The sequence below is a fragment of the Thermothielavioides terrestris genome, chromosome 5, assembly GCF_000226115.1.
Source record: "Thermothielavioides terrestris NRRL 8126 chromosome 5, complete sequence".
Taxonomy (NCBI): Eukaryota; Fungi; Ascomycota; class Sordariomycetes; order Sordariales; family Chaetomiaceae; genus Thermothielavioides; species Thermothielavioides terrestris.
In genome coordinates, this window is record NC_016461.1 from 1,865,655 (window position 1) to 1,884,039 (window position 18,385).

The 18,385-nt window shown below is 59.0% G+C and overlaps 7 protein-coding genes across 7 annotated transcripts; 4 read left to right on the forward strand and 3 right to left on the reverse strand.

Annotated features, from left to right (window-relative positions):
* The first annotated feature begins 348 nt into the window (after nt 1-348).
* On the forward strand, nt 349-4,423 carry THITE_2121549 (uncharacterized protein). Its single transcript, XM_003656591.1, has 2 exons — nt 349-920; nt 1,096-4,423. The coding sequence occupies exons 1-2, from the start codon at nt 850-852 to the stop codon at nt 4,202-4,204; spliced, it is 3,180 nt and encodes a 1,059-aa protein (XP_003656639.1). The 5' UTR covers nt 349-849; the 3' UTR covers nt 4,205-4,423.
* A 267-nt stretch (nt 4,424-4,690) lies between these two features.
* THITE_2081645 (uncharacterized protein) lies at nt 4,691-6,396 on the reverse strand. The gene is made up of 4 exons (XM_003656592.1): nt 6,202-6,396; nt 5,360-5,937; nt 5,163-5,296; nt 4,691-5,088 (listed from the first exon to the last, which is right to left on the reverse strand). Exons 1-4 carry the CDS (start codon nt 6,255-6,257, stop codon nt 4,960-4,962), a joined length of 897 nt encoding a protein of 298 aa, XP_003656640.1. The 5' UTR covers nt 6,258-6,396; the 3' UTR covers nt 4,691-4,959.
* Nucleotides 6,397-6,940: 544 nt separating this feature from the next.
* Nucleotides 6,941-10,683, forward strand: THITE_2121555 (uncharacterized protein). The gene is made up of 6 exons (XM_003656593.1): nt 6,941-7,190; nt 7,390-7,607; nt 7,678-9,288; nt 9,348-9,912; nt 10,005-10,040; nt 10,108-10,683. The coding sequence occupies exons 1-6, from the start codon at nt 7,139-7,141 to the stop codon at nt 10,152-10,154; spliced, it is 2,529 nt and encodes an 842-aa protein (XP_003656641.1). The 5' UTR covers nt 6,941-7,138; the 3' UTR covers nt 10,155-10,683.
* Nucleotides 10,684-11,130: 447 nt separating this feature from the next.
* On the reverse strand, nt 11,131-12,722 carry THITE_2121558 (glycoside hydrolase family 16 protein). The gene is made up of 3 exons (XM_003656594.1): nt 12,523-12,722; nt 11,532-12,458; nt 11,131-11,366 (listed from the first exon to the last, which is right to left on the reverse strand). Exons 1-3 carry the CDS (start codon nt 12,626-12,628, stop codon nt 11,290-11,292), a joined length of 1,110 nt encoding a protein of 369 aa, XP_003656642.1. The 5' UTR covers nt 12,629-12,722; the 3' UTR covers nt 11,131-11,289.
* Nucleotides 12,723-13,372: 650 nt separating this feature from the next.
* THITE_2121560 (uncharacterized protein) lies at nt 13,373-14,220 on the forward strand. Its single transcript, XM_003656595.1, has 2 exons — nt 13,373-14,093; nt 14,162-14,220. Exons 1-2 carry the CDS (start codon nt 13,755-13,757, stop codon nt 14,165-14,167), a joined length of 345 nt encoding a protein of 114 aa, XP_003656643.1. The 5' UTR covers nt 13,373-13,754; the 3' UTR covers nt 14,168-14,220.
* Nucleotides 14,221-14,711: 491 nt separating this feature from the next.
* On the reverse strand, nt 14,712-15,908 carry THITE_2121561 (uncharacterized protein). Its single transcript, XM_003656596.1, has 2 exons — nt 15,448-15,908; nt 14,712-15,384 (listed from the first exon to the last, which is right to left on the reverse strand). Exons 1-2 carry the CDS (start codon nt 15,454-15,456, stop codon nt 15,013-15,015), a joined length of 381 nt encoding a protein of 126 aa, XP_003656644.1. The 5' UTR covers nt 15,457-15,908; the 3' UTR covers nt 14,712-15,012.
* Nucleotides 15,909-16,520: 612 nt separating this feature from the next.
* On the forward strand, nt 16,521-17,626 carry THITE_2121564 (uncharacterized protein). The gene is made up of 3 exons (XM_003656597.1): nt 16,521-16,751; nt 16,801-16,866; nt 16,923-17,626. Exons 1-3 carry the CDS (start codon nt 16,609-16,611, stop codon nt 17,533-17,535), a joined length of 822 nt encoding a protein of 273 aa, XP_003656645.1. The 5' UTR covers nt 16,521-16,608; the 3' UTR covers nt 17,536-17,626.
* Nucleotides 17,627-18,385: the final 759 nt, after the last annotated feature.

Consider the following 18,385-nt stretch of genomic DNA (forward strand, 5'->3'; position numbering starts at 1 on the left):
CAGCGGCTCAGTGGCACTGTGGAGACGAACCTGCACTGTCTCTCTCATTAGACCTGGACCCGAGACTCCTCATTTGCACACAGCGAGCCCGCCCGTAGGGGCTTCTAAGCCGATTCTCCAGTGATATCAATCCCTCATCTGTATTCCGTACCTATTCTTGAGACCGAGCCGCAATCACGAGCTGCTCTTTGCCCAACGGCACGGCGTGTGCGGCGGCTCGATATGTGTATTCGAGGTATGCCGCATTTTTCCCTGTGACCTGCAACTTGGCTTGGCCCGCAACCGTGCAAATTGAGAAGCAATTCCCGGCCCCCGTCGTCCCTCACGTATCTAACCCTCTCGACGTCCCAGATATGTCATGCTGATGCGTGCAACCAGAGATCCAGGCCCAGCTTCACCCATAGCCACACACACACACGAGCCTCACATCTGGCCATTGGCCTGTAAACACCAGCTTGCGGCCCCTCGCCGCCCTGCAGACCCCCGGCCCTCGCCTCATATGGCACCAGGGCGAGCGGGCCCGTGTGCAACGACAACCATCCCGACTCCAGATATCGCGAAGACCCCAAGCCACATCCCCCGTGGCCCGTGGTTCCCGTCGATATAATGGGAAGTTCTTCGAGGCTCCGTCTGAGACAGTCTAGCCGTTCAGCAAAACGCCTCTCGAGAGGAGCCAGGGAGCTCGACTCACGCCGCTCAACGCGCACTTCACTCAACAGTCCCACCAAGCCTCTGTCGTCGTCTGCCACCTCGTTGTCAGACCAAGAGCTCTCCCTAGAGACGACACATCGCACTTCGACGGGGAGCTCGGAGAACATTGCCGCCGAAATTGTTGTTTGGACCGAAGACATGGATGCCATGGTCGTCGACGATCCTGAATCAGCCGCCCCGGCCGGCCTGGCCCAGGAGGAAAAGGCTATGTATGTGTAGCCCCCCGACTTGCTTTGATGGTCGCTGGTTCACTGCGCCCATTTCTGGTTTCACTCAGGCGCATGCCTCAACTGCTCCATAATGTGCTGCCGTTATTGGCCGCCATCTCTTCCTGGCTGCCCGGGGGCTGCCCGCTTGCACTAGCCATTGCTGAATCAAGAACAGAACACCCGCACCCTCCTCTCCTCCTCCACCGCCCGCACCCGCCCCGGTGTCGATCCCGCCGCCAAACGGAACTTCCACAAAGGAGACGCCTTGTCTCTCATCCTCGTTGTCTTCGCTCTCCGAGCACTCCGATCTCTCGTCTATCCGGTCCGAGTCGAGCAAGGCTACCACCCCTGTCGATGCCGACAGTTCAAGAGAAGCCCCAGTCCCCAGCACTGCCATCCCCACCCAGCCGATGGACTCGCCGAGGCGAAAGTGGGATGTGCGGCCAAAAGTCTCCATCCCTCCCGATCTCCCCCTCCAAGAGTACGCGCTGCAGTGTGTCATGGCAGCTGAGGCGTCGAGACTCAACCCTTACTCGCTCCATCAAGAAGAGTACCTGATGCTTCGCGATCACATTAGCCACGCGCAAGTGACGACCTACCTGAACATCAGGAACGGCATCTTAAGGCTATGGGTCAGGAACCCCCAAATCCCCGTTACCCGCGAGGAAGCCATCGGCTGCGCCAAAGACGCGAGGTGGTTCGACCTCGCTAGCGTCTGTTTCGACTGGCTTGTCCGTCGTGGTTACATCAACTTCGGTTGTGTCGAGGCGCGGCCGTCGCGCCAGGATTCCCACAGCGCCTCTCCCAAGGGGAAGCGCAGGACTGTCGTCGTCATCGGCGCGGGCATGGCCGGCCTCGGTTGTGCAAGGCAACTGGAGGGGCTCTTTGCACAATACGCCAAGAACTTCCGCCGTATGGGCGAAGAACCGCCTCGGGTGATCGTCCTTGAGGGAAGAAACCGGATAGGCGGCAGGGTTTATTCTCGGGCCTTGCAGACGAGACCAAAACAGATCCCAGACCAATTTCAGGGGAAGCGATTTACCGCCGAGATGGGAGGAATGATCATCACCGGCTTTGATAGGGGTAATCCCTTGAATATTCTAGTCAGAGGGCAGTTGGGCCTCGCCTACCACCTGCTGAGGCCGGACACGACGCTCTACGATTCTAACGGAAAGGCGGTGGATCTACGTCGTGACCAGCTGGTGGAGAAGCTTCACAACGACTGCCTCGACCGGGTCAGCGAGTACAAGTACAAGCCACCAGCCTCGAAACTCATTGAGGGTAACAGAGATTTGATCGACGAGGGCAAGGATAGCTCGGCCGAGACGCATAAGACGATACGACAGGCGGAAGAATCTGCCGCTGCCCAACCTTACGCGCCGCCTGTGTCGCAGCAAAATATCGCGCCGCAGGTGAATCTCGTGCCGGTGTCGACCGATCGGGCCACCGGGAAGATACATACGGAGCCTGGCATGCCGGGCGCCGTCAAGGCAGCGCAGAAAGCGAAGCTGATGGGGTGGACACTGAAACATGGCGTCAGCGAGGACGCAGACCTGGATGTCGAGTCGGCAGCCAAGGAGCCGGGTGCTACTTTCGGGAGCGTCATGGACCGGGTGATAGGGCAGTACCGGGACCTCGTGGACCTGACGGCCCAGGACTTCAGGCTCATGAACTGGCACGTCGCCAACTTGGAGTACAGCAATGCGACGAATTACCACCAGCTCAGTCTGCAGGGGTGGGACATCGACGCGGGCAACGAATGGGAGGGCAGCCACTCCATGGTGGTGGGGGGCTATCAGAGCGTCCCCAGGGGCCTCATGCACCTGCCCACCCCCCTGGATGTCCGACAACGGTCGCCTGTCAACAAGATCACCTACACGGCCAACAGCCCATCCGGCCCTGCGGTAGTGAGCTGCGAAGATGGCTCCACCGTAGAAGCCGACTACGTCGTCTGCACGATACCCCTGGGCGTGCTGAAACACGGGAACGTGCGCTTCGAGCCGCCGCTGCCGTCTTGGAAGTCGGAGGCCATCGACCGTCTCGGCTTTGGCGTTCTGAACAAGGTGATCTTGGTGTTCAAGGAACCGTTTTGGGAGGAAGACCGCGACATATTTGGCGTATTACGGACCCCGACGAACCGTAACAGCGTGGACCAGAAAGACTACGCCTCTCGGCGGGGGCGCTTCTTCCAGTGGTTCAACGTCAGCAAAACCAGCGGCCTGCCCGTGTTGCTAGCCCTAATGGCCGGCGATGCCGGCTTCGACACGGAGCAGACCTGCAACGACGACCTCGTCACCGAGGCCATCGAGATTCTCCGCAGCGTCTACGGCGCCCGGGTGCCCTATCCCGTCGAGGCGGTTGTCACGCGCTGGGCGTCCGACAAGTTCGCCCGTGGCAGCTACTCGTCCGCCGGACCGGACATGAAAGCCGACGACTACGACACCATGGCCCGCCCCGTCGGCAACCTTTTCTTCGCCGGCGAGCACACCTCAGGCACGCACCCGGCCACCGTGCACGGCGCTTACCTCTCGGGCCTGCGCGCCGCCTCCGAAATTATCGACGCCCTCCTCGGCCCCATCCCCATCCCCACCCCCCTCATCCTTCCCAAAGACTCCGCCTCCGCGTCCTCGTCCTCGTCCTCCCTCAAGCGCAAAGCCAGCGCCCTCTACCCGGAGCAACCCACCACCAAAGACCCCGCCCGCGCCCGCCGCGAAGCCTACGAGGCCGCCCTCTGGGACCACATCGTCGCGCAGCTCGGCCCGCGCCCGCTCGCGCCGGCCAAGCCGGCCCTCAACGCCTACATCTTCTACAGCAAGGCGCACCACGACGACGCGCGCGCGCGCCTCGAGGCCGCCCGCCGCCCGGGCAAGGGCCGGCCCTCGGCCAACGAGGTGCGCATCATGAGCGCCAAGATGTGGCGCGACGCCCCCGAGGACGTGCGCCGCCCGTACATCGAGATGGCCGAGGAGCAGAAGCGCGCGTACGCCGACGCGCTCGCCGCGTTCAGGACCGCCGCCGAGGACTGGGACCGCCGCGCCGCCGCGCTGAGGGAGGCGTACGAGCGCGAACATCCCCTCGAGAAGGAGGCGCCGCAGCCGAATAATAATGCCGCTTCGGAGGAGGGCGCTGACGGCGCGCCGAGGAGGCGGAGTAGGTTGCGCGTGGAGAGCTATGCGGAGGTGGATAGTGACGATGATGACGATGATGAGGATCTCGACGAGGCGGAGTCGGAGCCGGCGGCGCGCGGCCGGGGGCGGGTGCAGCGCGTGGAGACGGCCCGGTGAAACGAACGAACGTGCGTACATATGTATGGATGTAATAGTGCCCTGTGTCGTGTATACGGTAGTATATTTACTGCTTGTTTGGGGTTCAGGCCGGGTCGGGTTTATATGCAGCGGTGCTTTTCATCTGTTCATCTGCGTGGTGTTGGCGGGCATTTGATGAGGGGATTTCGGAGAGGAGTGCCAGCGCTGCACATCTGCATTCTTTTCCCTGCTTTTGCTCCGCAGCACGCTTACGGGTTGGATTGGCGTGGATTCTTATCCGCGAGCAGCAGTCTAGGGGTCTTCTGCGGTGTGTTGTCTCTGCTTACTACCTATGTACAGTACCTACGCCTCGTGGTCCGGCCTCGTGGTCTCGTGGCCGACCAGTTGCAGGAGCAATATGCTGTGTGACAAGTGGGCACCGCACAGTTTTGAATGCGCTCAGGGGTGCAAACTGGCTCATTGCGAGGTAGGTAGGACAGAAAATGCTTGCAATGGGGGACATCTGGCATCGGCAAGGAACTCTGTATTCGGAAGGCGTTGGTACACGTGAGGGCCGAGTTGCAGGGCGGAAAGCCCTGCGACCTCGCTTGAATATACAAAGGGAAACAGCCCCTTCTCAACACGGGTGATGTCTCTTCTTTTTGCAACGGAGATGAGAGAAAAGGGTGACGAAAGCCTCGTCGTGGTCGCCGCCGACGTCGTCGCCCAAGCCCTCCCCTCTCTCTCTCTTTCTCGCTGTGCCCGGTCTATGAGAATTAATCGCTCTAACCCGCTTACATGTTCTCCGAGGCGGTGGCACCAGTGATGATTTCGACCAGTTCGCCGGTAATGACGGCCTGGCGGGTGCGGTTGAAGAGAATCTGGTACTTGTTGATCATCTCGCCGGCGTTCTTGGAGGCGTTCTGAGGAGAATGGGAGTTAGTGAGGGCGGCGGGTGTGTTTGCAGTGAGAGACGAGGTTCAGGCAAGACACTCACGTCCATGGCGTTGCGGCGGGCAGAGATCTCGCAGGCGTGGCCCTCGGACAGAGCCCAGTAGAGGGAGTTGGCGAGGGCGTACTCGCGGAAGTTGGAGAGCAGCTCCTCGTCAACCTCGAAGGCGGCGAAGTTGGCTATATGGTCCAGTTAGTGGCCGGGTTCGTCGAGCCATAAAATCAAGTATGGAGCAAACGCACGTGACGCTGCGAAGGCCTGCTCGTTGAATGCCGGGATGGAGCTGGGCTCGTAGCTCGTGGCATTGATGAACCTGTTGTAGATGATCTCAATGTCCGAGTAGTCGCCGGGCAGCAGGGCGATCTGGTCGGCGACGGCCTGGGCCTCGGCAAAGGTCGGGATGTCCTTGCCCACGCCAGCGAAGTTGAGGACAATGTTCTTGGCGTTAGTGCGCTGCAGCTGCGACCTGCACTTCTCGCCCAGGATGACGAGGTCGAAGTTGGGGTCCTCCTGCGCCCGCTGGCGGATGTAGCGCGACAGACCGGAGTGGATGCCACCGCAGAGACCCTTGTCGGAGCTGCAGACCACCAGGAGCTTCTTCTTGCCCTCGCCCTCGAGCGGCTTGGTCTCGGCCGACTTGTAGACCTCGTTGCTGGTCTCGCCGTACTTGCGCGAGTCGGTCATGGCGCGCTGCGCGCGCGTCAGCTTGGTCGAGGCGACGATCTTCATCGTGTTGGTGATCTTCTCGATGTTGCGAATCGACTTGAGGCGGCCTTCGATCTCACGCAGGGTGGCGAAGGTGGCTGTCGGAGCTGCCGCTCTGTGGGTTGGCGTCGTCGGTTAGCCCGGCCTGCTTCCATTCCGTCCGTCTGTTTGTCTGTATGTCTGTGTGTGTCCGGCACCAGGCCACGCCGCTGTCGCGTCCCAATGCTGCAGACAAACTCGCCCATCCGCCGCCTCTCCACCGTCACCCCAAATACGCCGCCGTGAACCCAATTGCACCGACCAGAAAGAGACCAGAAAGAGCGTGGAGCGGAGCGCAGAGCTAGGAAGGTCACATCATCACACGCACACCAGCACGTACCGGGACGAAACGGCAGCACCGGCCTTCAGCGCCGGGCGGGCAGCTCTTGACAGCATGGCGGCAGGGTGCTGCAGAAGTTCAAGGAAACCGTCTCTGCTGGCTGTGGCCCCCGGGTGACCACAGTGTGTGCTGGCGTCAATTAATCGGGAGGTTTGAGTTTCAATCCGCGCAAGTCCGCAATTGCAATTGGGCGTGAGAGGTTTGCTGAGGTCGGCTCCACTTTTCCCTTCCGCTTCCTCTTCGTGAGCCCGTGAGCCCGTGGCCCATTTTCCCGGCAGCTGGCGATTGGCCAGGCGGTGCCCGCCCCTTAGTCAAGGCGGTTTTGGCTCGGAGACTCCCTTACCGTAACTTACCTCTCTGGGGGCCCCATTTTGGTAATTTATCGTTCGTACACTAGTGCAGTGTAAACAACAGCGAATTGCTGGGCCTCGTTTCCAGGAGCAAGTTATCAGCCCGAGCCTGGCTGGAACACAGTGCCAGAAAATTCCAAGCATTGAGTTCGCGAACACTTGACGCTGACTTTACCGGACGGGGCTGGTAACTTAGGCGAACGGCTGGGCTACAACTAGCCCAGAAGTGGAGCCAGCCCAAGGCAGGACCTTCAATCTGGAATCTTTAACTTCATCCGCCGCCCCGACTCGGTCTTTGAGGAATCCCTTCTTTTCTCCATCCTCAGCCTCCAGCCGACCCTCCTTTTCTGCTTCTCGTCACGCACCACACCAGCCGTCAGCGTGGTACCTTACAGACTCGGACGGAGTCTTTTTTCGCACAATTTTTACCACCTCGACGGCCTGCAAAACCCGGCGCAACGGTTCTAAGTCTTGCTTCGCCGGACTCGACTCGCTCGCCCAAATTTGCGGATCTGCCTGCTTTCGCTGCGCCGCGTTGCGCCTCGCCGGCCACCATCGCCCACCCAGCCTTTTCTCGAACAGCAACCATGCCGTCGGATAGCTCAGATGACGACGTGCCACTGGCGAGAGCCAGCCACGGTAAGTCAGTCTTGATCTCTGTGATTTCTCTCTCGTGCCCTGATCTCTGCATCGTGGCACGCGCGCACCAGGGCGTGGTTAGCCCAGGTTGACGTGTCACATTTCGCACCTCGGCACCGCTCTTTTCTATTCACCACTAGCAAACGTGAATGCCATTGTGTCCGGGCCCAAAGTGCTGACTATTATGTTTTCCGCATAGCATCCGCCCCGACCATTTCGCCCTCCACCGACCGCGAAATGGACAAGTCTGCTTCGAAAGCTCGCCCGGCGCCCCCCGGGGCGTCCATTCGCCACGGCCCCGTGGAGGATCGCATGGACATTGATTCTCATGGTCATGCTAAACGCAAATCGCGAAGCTCGGCCAGCCAAGCCGTCCAGTACAAGGAGGAATCAGATAGCGAGGACGCCGCCCCCTTGGTAGGGTTGCCCCGCTGCGTTGCTAGCAGTACCGTATGCAGCCGTGGAATGACTGACTGACCCATCATAGGCCAAGCGACAGAAGTCAACGCACAAGAAAGTCGAATCCGACAGCGATGATGAACCCATCGCGAGAAGGAACGGCGTGAAGCTGCCTCCTTCCATCAAGGAAACGGCAACTCTTGAATCATCCGACGACGGCCAGCCCTTGGGGACGAAAATCGCCCAGCGGAAGGCCAGCATCGAGAAGGCTGCTTCGAAAGAGGCGAAAGCCCTGCGTGCTGACGCCAAGGCCAAGAAGGCTACTCCCAAAAAGGCCGTGAAAGAGGAGTCTGACGATGAGCCCCTGGCAAAACCCAAGAAGCGGCAGTCGAACGGCGTGCCCGCGGCTAAAAAGGTGAACGGTGTTAAGAAAGAAGAGTCCGATTCTGAGGCACCCATTGCCAAAAAGGCCAAGAAGGCGCCAGCTCCGGCCGCGAAGAAGGGCAAGGCAGCTCCAGCAGACAAGGCCGCCAAGGACGAGTCCAAGGAGAACAGCGAGGGCGAAGAAGAGGAGGAGGAGTATCGGTGGTGGGATGCTCCGAAGAAAGAGGACGATTCGATCAAGTGGACGACTCTGGAGCACAATGGCGTGCTCTTCCCCCCTCCGTATGAGCCGCTTCCCAAGCATGTGAAGCTATATTACGATGGCCAGCCGGTTGATCTGCACGTCGAGGCCGAAGAAGTGGCAACATTCTTTGGATCTATGCTTCACTCGACCCAGAACGTTGAGAACCCCGTCTTTCAGAAGAACTTTTTCAACGACTTCAAGGACATCCTGAACAAGACCGGCGGCGCCAAAGACATGAACGGCAATCCGGTCGACATCAAGGAGTTCAAGAAGCTCGATTTCACCAAGATCTTTGAGCATTACAAGGCGCTCAGCGATGCGAAGAAGGCGCGGCCGGCGGCCGAGAAGAAAGCCGAGAAGGCCGCGAAGGAGAAGGCGGAGGCTCCCTACATGTACTGCAGGTGGGACGGCCGGAAGGAGAAGGTGGGCAACTTCCGCGTGGAACCGCCCGGCCTCTTCCGTGGCCGAGGTGAGCATCCGAAGACCGGTATGGTCAAGAAGCGCGTCATGCCCGAGCAAGTCACCATCAACATCGGCAAGGATGCCAAGGTTCCCGACCCGCCCCCGGGCCACAAGTGGAAGGCAGTCCAGCACGACAACAAGGCGACCTGGTTGGCTATGTGGCAGGAAAACGTCAACGGGAATTACAAGTACGTGATGCTGGCAGCCAACAGCACCGTGAAGGGACAGGCCGACTTCAAGAAGTTCGAAAAGGCCCGCGAGCTCAAGAAGCACATCGACCGCATCCGTGCCGACTACACGAGGGAGCTCAAGAGCGAGGTGATGGCCGACCGGCAGCGCGCAACTGCCATGTATCTGATCGACAAGTTTGCGCTCAGAGCTGGCAACGAGAAGGACACGGAAAACGAGGCCGAAACTGTCGGCTGCTGCTCGCTGAAGTATGAGCACGTCACCCTCCGAGAGCCCAACACAGTCATCTTCGACTTCCTGGGTAAAGACAGCATTCGATTCTACAATGAGTTCGTCGTCGACCGCCAGGTTTTCAAGAACCTCAAGATGTTCAAGAAGCCTCCCAAGGAGGAGGGAGATGACATCTTCGACAGGTTGACGGTAGGTGGATTCATGCTGGGGTCTGGGCGGCTCCGTTCGGCGGCTGACATTCTCGGCAGACTTCTCAACTGAACAAGCACCTTTCCAGCTACATGCCCGGGCTTACCGCAAAGGTGTTCCGTACCTACAACGCTTCGTGGACCATGTCGCAGCTCCTCCAGAAGCTCAAGGTCGAGAACAGGACCATGGCTGAGAAGATCAAGCTGTACAACGACTGCAATCGCGAGGTGGCCATTCTTTGCAACCACAAGCGGACAGTCGGCGCCAGCCACGAAGCACAGATGGAGAAGCTTGGCGATCGCATCAAGGGTCTGAAGTATCAGAAGTGGCGCACCAAGATGATGATGCTCGATCTGGATCCCAAGTTGAAAAAGAAGAAGGGTGCCGAGTTCTTCGAGCTTGACCCGGACTTGGACGAGGCCTGGATCCAGCAACACCAGCAGTTCCTTGTGGAAGAACTGAAGACCAAGATCCAGAAGAAGTTTGAGAAGGACAACGAGAAGCTCAGCGCCGAGGGCGGGAAGCCACTGCCGGACAAGGAGCTTAAGGAGCGCCTGAAAGCGGCCACTGAGCTGGAAGCCAAGTTTAAGAGGGAAAATGAGACCAAGAAGGTGGAGGCCGAGGGCAAGGGCCCCACTGTCGAGAAGTTGACGGCTGCCGTGGAGAAGCTGGACGAGCGGATAAGGACCCTCGAGTTGCAGTCGGCGGATCGTGAGGGCAACAAGGAGGTCGCCCTGGGCACGTCCAAAATCGTAAGCCGCTTCTCGTCTCCATTGTATGTCGGTTGGTGGAAGTGTGTTGCTAACGGTGCCGCTGTAGAACTATATCGACCCGCGTCTCACCGTCGCCTTCTCAAACAAGTTTAAGGTCCCGATCGAGAAGTTCTTCTCCAAGACGCTTCGGGACAAGTTCAACTGGGCCATCCAGTCGGTCGGCGACGACGACAGCTGGACATTTTGAAGTGACCTTTGGGGCAACTCTGCCGTGCGTTGTTGTGCACCTTCTTCCACAACCAATTCTTCCGGGCGACTGCATTACTGCTAAGGCGAAGGCATAAGGCGGAGACGGGCGGTGCTCTGCTTGGGAGGCCCCAGCCTCAGATACGTCATGGTTTAGCGGTTCACCGCGTGGCGTTGATAGAAGGAGAAAGCATGCTCTTCTTGCATGGAACGCCCACTCAGTCTCGGCAGCCTCTCAAGTCATGATTTTGCCAGGCGGCGTGGCCGCCGGAACGACTGGTCGGCCTCGTGGGTTTTGGGAACCGGTATTTTCTGCATCTTTGCGGTGCCCGTATATTAGAGAGCCTAGCCTAGCATAGCATTGTGGTAGGGGAGCGATGAGCTTTGCGCACGCAATACATGGTCTTCACGTCCTAATCGGCAATCAGCCAGTCGGTGAAGCTTGTGGGCGCTAAAGTGTATTATTCCACATGCCATGTCGTCATTAATCCATCCGGATGGGTAATCTCTCCTCTGCCATATCTACCCATTCAGCTCATGACCCATTTTCCTGATGGTGGTGGTGCAAGTAAGTACAGAAGGTTGCCTCCCCAGACATAATAACATGCTGTGTCTATGGATGAATGCCGCCCGTATGCTCCGACTCCGAAAAAAGACATCCAAGAGAAAACGCCTGCTAAATCCATCCAAGAATGCTCTCCCAAACAAAACCGGGGAAACATGAAATATGCGAGAAACAGAAACCGGATGATTAAACAGTAATGCTCACACGGCCAGGAGACACCACACGGCACCACCAAGGAACGCGCCGCCAGCCACAGGGCCAGCTGCCCGCCGCGCCGAGACTGCGCCGTTCGCAGCTGGCGCCGCCGTGGGGACTCTGCCACCACCACCACTACCGTCGCCACCGCCGCCGCCGCTGCTGTTAGGGGTCGTTGCTGGCGGACCCGTCGTAGTCCCGGGCTGGGCTGTCGTCGTCGTCGTTGTGCTGGTCGCAAAGGTGGTGGTGGTGGTGGTGGTGGTGGTGGTGGTGGGGGCCGTGTCATCGCCAGAGGTTGCCTGCGAGGACGGCGACGAGGAGGACGACGGCGCCGAGGTGGTGGATTGGCGTGGGGGTGTCTGTTGCGGGGGGGACGGGTTAGTTAGGGGACTTGTGCGCTGCGCGGCTGGTTGCGTGTGCGTGTTATGTACACCGCCAGCTGGGCCCTGGATAGGGTAGGGTAGGTTAAGGTAGGGTAGGGGGAAGGGACGCGGGAGCGTGGTGGGAGAATGAATTTTACGTACTTACAGTGCTGGAGCCCACCGGCACGATCTTGCCCGACGAGGTCATCACCCAGCCGTCGGGGATCGTGCCGACGGTTTGGGAGGCGGCGCCGCTGCCGCCGGCGGTGGAGCTGCCGCCGATGATGCCGCCTGGCGGGATGGTCGGCGACACGGAGTCGGTCGCGGCGGCGGCGCTGGCGGTGGCGGTGATGGCGCCGGCGCTGCCGAGGTTGCCGTTGATCTTGCCGCCGTCGGACTGGATCGACTGCCAGGTGCCCGAGGTGTCGCCGTAGGTGTACTTCTTGCCGGTGGAGTAGTCCGTGATGACGGCCGAGCGGACGGTCATCGAGAACGGGCCCTTGGAGTAGTCGGTCGGACCCCGCGCCCACTGGATGGTGCCCGGCGGATTGGACGGGTCGCCGCCCGCCCAGGCGCCGAACTTGATCTGCATGGGCGTCTGAGGGAACTGCCCGTCGGCGTCGGCGAAGGTGAGCGTGCGCACGACGGTGCCGCCGACGTACCAGATGATGCGGTCCGAGGTCCAGTCGATGGTGTAGGTGATGAACTCGGCCTGGTTGTTGGCGGCCGGGTTGAACTGGCCGCGGTTGTAGGTTGTTGTCTGGCCCTTGCTGAAGTAGTTCGTCTGGACCTCGGAGTCGTCGGCGCCGAGCCACTCCATGTCGATCTCGTCCAGGTCGTCGGAGAGGAGCACGAGAGAGCTCACGATGCCGGCGCCCGGGGCTGCCTTCATGGTCACCTCGACGCGGCCAAACATGATGTAGAACACACTGGTCAGCTGCGGGGCGTCGCCGTGCTTAGCGACGGTGAAGGTCACGCCATCTTTGCCGTACGTCGGCGTCCCTCCACTAGCGACGAAAGAGTTGACTGCGCCCTGGGTGAAGTCGACGTTTATTGTCATGCCCAGAGCTGTATCGGCCGGACAACTTGCTGTGGGTTGAGCGAGGTTAGCTGCCAAGTGCGTGACGCTCGGGGCGGTCCGAGGTCGCCTTACTTGATGATAGGGGGTTACATGATGAGTAGGTTTGTGCGGTTGCGGTACGGATGAGCAGGGCGGCCGTAGTGGCTGCTGCTATTCTCCATCCCCGGGCGAAGTGCATGTTGTCGAAACCTTAGTCCCCAAGGGCGGGGGCAAGGGTAGGGCGGGAGGTGCAGGGCAAACACGAGCAGTTGCTTCGAGAGAGAGGTTTCCAAATCACACAGCCAGGACCTTGAGCGTTTGCAGATAGAGGGCAGAATAAGAATGAATATATCGGTCAGGACGGATATTGTCGTGTCAAACGGCACGTTACATGACACAAAGAACTGCTGGGATCCGCGCCCTAGCAGTCTGGGGACCACCTTTTAAGGGTCCAAACAGGCGGACACAATGGGAACAAGTCAACGATACCACCAGCCCCCCGAAAGCGAAAGCGTTGCTTTCGTCATCCAGCTTGTGGAGAGCTGCAATTGAATTGACCAAGAACCAGCCGAGACAAGGATTGGTCTCGGAAAACGCCTGACGTACTCCGTACACGAGGAATATCTGGCGAATGGTTGGCTTGCGCCCGATTCCCACGTTCTTGACGAACTGTTTGTTTTTTTGAGGAGGTTGGGGATTGCTGGCAGGGGCAAAGCGAGCAGTCAGCGCCGCTCGTTGCTGGTGGCTGGAACTTATCTCAGCCCTCAGACCTCTTTCATTGCGTTCTCTGTTTTCCCGGCCTATGGCCGGGGGTGGTCCGTACCCAGGCCTGCCAAGACGTAATGCCATACTAGTTTGTATGTAACACTGTCCGCTAGCCCCTTCTAAGAACCTGGCCCACTTTTTGCAGAGAACGCCTTTGAAAGAGGTCTGAGAGCAAAATTCTGGATTCGGCCAGGTTTGCGCACGCTTTTGTATGGGAGGCCTGAAAATCCAACTTGATCACTCGCAAATATCTCAACTACTACAAATCGTATCGCGAAGCCAACTACTGTCTGAAGATCGCCATTGACAGGCGATTCCAATGAGCCTATTTTCATGTATATGCCTGCAGTATTTTGCTGGACGGTTGGCCTCGACGTAAAATCCAGGTTTGCGCACGCCTTTCCTTCCGGTCGATGACCCCCCCCTGATTTCCACAATACTGCGTTAAACTCTATTAAATTGGACACTAGCGTTGTACTCGTCTAGGCGATCCTCAGAGACTGTTTTTCCTCCCTTTTATCCAACTGTATTGCCGAACGGTAGCTCAGAGGGTGTAGAAAATGGCCTATAACGAGCTTGATCGCGGGCATCCTGGGCTTGCGGGCATCCTCCTGGCCAACGTGGGCATCTTCCTGGGCTCGCGGGCATCTTCCTGGGTTTGCGGGCATCCTGGCCAACGTGGGCATCTTCCTGGGCTCGCGGGCATCCTGGGCTTGCGGGCATCCTCCTGGCCAACGCGGGCATCTTCCTGGGTTTGCGGGCATCCTGGCCAACGCGGGCATCTTCCTGGGCTCGCGGGCATCCTGGGCTCGCGGGCATCTTCCTGGGTTTGCGGGCATCCTGGCCAACGCGGGCATCTTCCTGGGTTTGCGGGCATCCTGGCCAACGCAGGCATCTTCCTGGGCACCGTTAGAAAGCGTATTATCTGGCTATTGTGGATCAACTTACGGCTTGTTCAAACACCTACATTTGATGGTGTGGTGGCCGTCGGTGCAATGCGCCCTGCACTCTTTGCGTGCGTTGATCGGGCCCAATCCCGAACTTTGCACTCAGACCAGTATGGGCTCAAATTGCAATGGGCGCTCTGATTGGCTGTGGGCAGTGTAGTGGGGCAATGTTGCAGGCTAAGCCGGGTTGAGGCCCGAGCAGCGAGCCAATACAGCCCAATACTGGTCTGAGGTCTGAGATAAGCTGGAACCTGGTCTTGGCGCGGCCCCACTACGCTAACAAAAATCAGTGCTCGGCTCGAGAGGTTGCCGGGGGTTGGTGCCGAACAACAACAGGCACCACATCGCACCATATTCCATCCCTCCACTCACATGGAACGTCTGAGGATGCGCGTTCCGTGCCTCCGCATTCTGTATGCGCATTCCAGTTCATACCTCATCTGAGGAGATACGACCGGTGCATGCTCGAGTCAAGAGCGCGTCCATGATCCGCAACAGCGTTTCCATCCGTTCTTAAATCGCTGGCAAGGCTCGCTGGCAAGGCTCCTCTAGAACATGACCTCTCTCCTCTCTTCTCTCACCGATGTGCCTAGGAGACAATCGCTGCAAAACCTCAACTTTGCGGTCCTGCATTGCTTCGACGGGCTACACTCGATTCCGGCATGCTGCTTCACAGCCGCCGTGTTGAGGAATCGTTCCTTGCCCATTCATGCAGCGCTCTGGCGTCTTCCAGCGAGGAAGCGATGACAGAACCAACTCGCTTGAAGAATCGTGTCCATTTCAACCCCCCGTTCCCCCCCGCGCAGCGAGAAGCGGCGGAGACCAGCCCCGGAAACTGGCCATGTGGCGTGGAAATCCGTCCGCCAGCAATTCAGCCCAACAACCGCGCTTTCTCCTCGTCTTCCTGGCGCGGTGCCTCTGCATGCTTCAGCCGTCTGTATATCGCATGTCCCAAGATGCTGATGATCATGGCCGCGCAGGTTGCGAAGGGCAGATAGCCCAGGAGAATCAAGTGGGCATGTGCTCGGGCCCCGTACCCGGCCGCGCCCGCGGCGCCAAGCAGGACGATATAGATGAGAAACTGAAAAGGATCTTGGTTTTGTCTCCGGTGAGAAAAGGACGACACGCAACAACCGAACACCAAGCAGGAGAAGAGCATGAGGCCAGGAGACGGACGGAAGACAAAGTTTTTGCCGGCGTGCTCTTCGGCCCCATGTTGTACGAGTAACTGCGTAACAAACTGGTTAGCTGAAACGTTCATTCCCCGTCTTGGATCTCCAGGAACTAACTCCGCCATATCTCTCAGGAAATCCATTCTGGACCGTGTACTCCCAAGTCACGCCGCTGCAAAGACAGCTGATGGTGATCTCGAGAATCTCGGATACAGGACACCAACGCCCCGAGACTGGGTCTGTCACCCGGGGATTCTGGTGTGAACAGCATGGCAATTGATGCATTGGATCGGCGGCTGGTGGTCGAAGAAATAGTGCCTAGGGGCGAACTTCCGTCTACCCGCATCAGTTGAGGGAGATGGACAACCATGGCTTACGCAGGTGCGGCGGCAGGATAATCACCGTCCCGCCGCGACTAAATATCTCGACGATTTCGGTCAAGACAGAGACACACCCCTCAATTGGCTTCTCGGCGTCATTTCCTGCTGCAGTAACCACCCGGTCGGGCAACGGCGGTGCGAGCGTTCAGGATTCAATCCAAGTGGTCCGGCTGGGACAAATACGTGGGGCAGAGTCGACGAGGCTCTGACTATCTCGCCAAACCATTTTGCCACTCATGCATCGGCGCCCAGGGCAGACCGAATAGTGATGGGGCTGACTGTTGGGCTGACGGCTGACGACTCTCACCGAGAATAATCTGGCCAATCTGGTAACACATGGGGAGTTGAGCCGCGCCCAGGGCGGACCAGGGCGGACCAGAGCGAACCAGAGCGAACCAGGGCGGCCCAAGGCGGCCCATTGCGAACCATCCCAGGCCGCGACGCTTCTCGGTAAACCCTCACTCCCAAAAGCGCTGGAACTCACGAACCTCAGGAATCCGCGTCATCCCTCCATAGGTTCATTGCATGCCCCAGGGGGCAGGGCAGCTTATCGGGCTTGTTTCTCCAACCATTGCAGCAATTGGAACTACCCCGCAGTCAAGCACGCCGAGGCATCTCTGCTTGGCACCCCTCGCCTGCGAGACGTGGCGCTGCTGCTCGCAGAACGCCGTGGAACCGAATCGGCATTGGCCGCAAGTATTTACAGACGGCAATTGCCCAACACGGATTCCACCTTAACTATTGCACTTTGTAACTACGAGTGCGATGCCTCGCGAGAGACGCGGCTAATGCTCGCTTCTTTCACCAGGCAGTATCCCAGCATCGTGTTGTCTGCGAATTCGGTAACGGCGAGTTGACAGGATACGCCCCTATATATCGTCGCTCTCTCCATTCCGTCGTATCGACGCTCCGGCGATGGAGCAACCTCCTCTGGGATGGCGGCACGGCCGCGGCCAAGAGCTCCGTGATGCTCTCAAGGTCATGGCCTGCGGTCTCATGATTGGGTCTGGCATTCTCTTCCCGTTGGCCAGCATCCAAGGCCTCTGGTTTCGAGCCATGTAAGTCCAGGGCGTCGACCTATCGAGACGGGTGCTAATACCAACCCAGTACGCTTTCAATATTCATCCTCAGCACGGTGTGCTTCCACGTACTCCATTCCAAGCCCTTCAGGAGGTGAACGGCTCAACGCGTCGCTATTTATGCCGTCACCGGTTGCTGATCGTATTCAGATTCGGCTCGTTCACTTGCGCCGTCGCCCTCATCATCCTGCTTGGCGCCGTCCTGTCGGCCGGATCCTCGAGGAACGAGCTCATTCCTTGGCTGCCGGTGTTCATTGCCTCCTTGAGCCTCATCATGGCCGCTGCGCACGAGTTGGCACTGCGTATCCGGCCGCACCCACCGTCCTTCGCTGCCATGGATGAGTTTTCAGGAGTGTCTATTGATTCCTGGAGTGCGCGCTCCGCCATTGACACCTGGAGCGAGCGCTCCGCCGGGACTCCCCCTGCCCTGCGGGAACCACCGCCCTTGCATGAATCCAACCGGCTCAACTCCCTCTACTTCGATCTACACGGGCCGCCGTCGAGGGCTTCCCACCGGACTGGCACTCATACCACTGAGATTTCTCTGGCCAGCGTCGCGGCCCAATGCCGCCCGCATTGGGACGCCCAGACACAGAGTTTTTTCCGTGTGCCGGATGGTTCTCTGCCCGAGGATGATGATGTGCCGGATGCCATGGAGGAGCCACACGCCGGGAACACTAGCCGAGGAGATGACCACGAACCAGACGTGGAGTCGGACCAGGAGTCCGCGGAGCCAAGCCATCCTCTGCTCGGGCCGCACTGATGTTGATGCCCGGAGCATGTTTGATGATGATGTGTGTCTGGTGATGAAAGAGGCGCGCACCTTCATCCAACATGGGGGTTGTCACCTCGGCCATCCCGTTACCCATCTCTTGGAGCGGTACTGTCCGCTGCCATGGTTAGCCGGGAACCCGAGCCGTTGGCCCACACTGCACCTGCCGCCCTCATGAGCAAACCAACGCGCCCACCCCTTGCCGTTGGGGATCATGACGCACACAACGACAACTCCTCTGCCGCAGACGTCCCTTGGTTCTCCTCTTGGTATGGTACATGTATAGGACATCCATAGAGGGATTGGATCCTGGGGTCTCCGCATAGGCGTACCCGTTGATTTGGTCTCTTTGTTCCAAGCACCGAGGCAGATGGCGCGAGGTCGGTTGGCAAAAGTTCTGATGCATCAGCTGTAACCATTTCTTGAGGAGGCTCATCCGTTCATTTGCGTGGCATGGGAATGGAATGGGGCACGGTGTCACTGGAAAAGGCTCATGGTTGGTCGGGCAGGTGGTGGAGTGACTGCGGCTTCGGAGTCAGGGCGCAAAGGGTATATGTACAGTACCTCTCCCATGAAGGGATGCTGGAAACCGGCCGCCGAGGGTTCCGGTCCCGCGTTGGATGGGGCGCTGGCAAATATGAAACCCCATAACTAAGGTATATACACTTGTACATAGATAATCGGAGAGCACGCAAGTGCTGTCTTTCTCTTTCTAGCCTCATAGTGTACATAAGCACCCTCACCCCGAGCCATAATTACGTAGTTATATTCCCGTGAGTTTGGAGGGTGTCTGCCGACCTCACTCGTCGCGTCGACAACCCAGGCCAGGTAGAAGTTCGGC

What these genes read in the sequence shown, in the direction of transcription:
- THITE_2121549 (XM_003656591.1), top strand. Translation starts at nt 850, where the DNA reads ATGGATGCCATGGTCGTCGACGATCCTGAATCAGCCGCCCCGGCCGGC. An exon ending in GCCCAGGAGGAAAAGGCTAT is followed by an intron (nt 921 to 1,095) that starts GTATGTGTAGCC and finishes AATCAAGAACAG; the next exon opens with AACACCCGCACCCTCCTCTC.
- THITE_2081645 (XM_003656592.1), bottom strand. Translation starts at nt 6,257, where the DNA reads ATGCTGTCAAGAGCTGCCCGCCCGGCGCTGAAGGCCGGTGCTGCCGTT. An exon ending in GGTGCTGCCGTTTCGTCCCG is followed by an intron (nt 5,938 to 6,201) that starts GTACGTGCTGGT and finishes GCCAACCCACAG; the next exon opens with AGCGGCAGCTCCGACAGCCA. An exon ending in CCCGCCGCAACGCCATGGAC is followed by an intron (nt 5,089 to 5,162) that starts GTGAGTGTCTTG and finishes CATTCTCCTCAG; the next exon opens with AACGCCTCCAAGAACGCCGG.
- THITE_2121555 (XM_003656593.1), top strand. Translation starts at nt 7,139, where the DNA reads ATGCCGTCGGATAGCTCAGATGACGACGTGCCACTGGCGAGAGCCAGC. An exon ending in GCGAGGACGCCGCCCCCTTG is followed by an intron (nt 7,608 to 7,677) that starts GTAGGGTTGCCC and finishes GACCCATCATAG; the next exon opens with GCCAAGCGACAGAAGTCAAC. An exon ending in CCCTGGGCACGTCCAAAATC is followed by an intron (nt 10,041 to 10,107) that starts GTAAGCCGCTTC and finishes GTGCCGCTGTAG; the next exon opens with AACTATATCGACCCGCGTCT.
- THITE_2121558 (XM_003656594.1), bottom strand. Translation starts at nt 12,628, where the DNA reads ATGCACTTCGCCCGGGGATGGAGAATAGCAGCAGCCACTACGGCCGCC. An exon ending in ATGTAACCCCCTATCATCAA is followed by an intron (nt 12,459 to 12,522) that starts GTAAGGCGACCT and finishes CTCAACCCACAG; the next exon opens with CAAGTTGTCCGGCCGATACA. An exon ending in GGTGGGCTCCAGCACTGTAA is followed by an intron (nt 11,367 to 11,531) that starts GTACGTAAAATT and finishes CCCCCGCAACAG; the next exon opens with ACACCCCCACGCCAATCCAC.
- THITE_2121560 (XM_003656595.1), top strand. Translation starts at nt 13,755, where the DNA reads ATGGCCTATAACGAGCTTGATCGCGGGCATCCTGGGCTTGCGGGCATC.
- THITE_2121564 (XM_003656597.1), top strand. Translation starts at nt 16,609, where the DNA reads ATGGAGCAACCTCCTCTGGGATGGCGGCACGGCCGCGGCCAAGAGCTC. An exon ending in GGCCTCTGGTTTCGAGCCAT is followed by an intron (nt 16,752 to 16,800) that starts GTAAGTCCAGGG and finishes ATACCAACCCAG; the next exon opens with TACGCTTTCAATATTCATCC. An exon ending in CATTCCAAGCCCTTCAGGAG is followed by an intron (nt 16,867 to 16,922) that starts GTGAACGGCTCA and finishes GATCGTATTCAG; the next exon opens with ATTCGGCTCGTTCACTTGCG.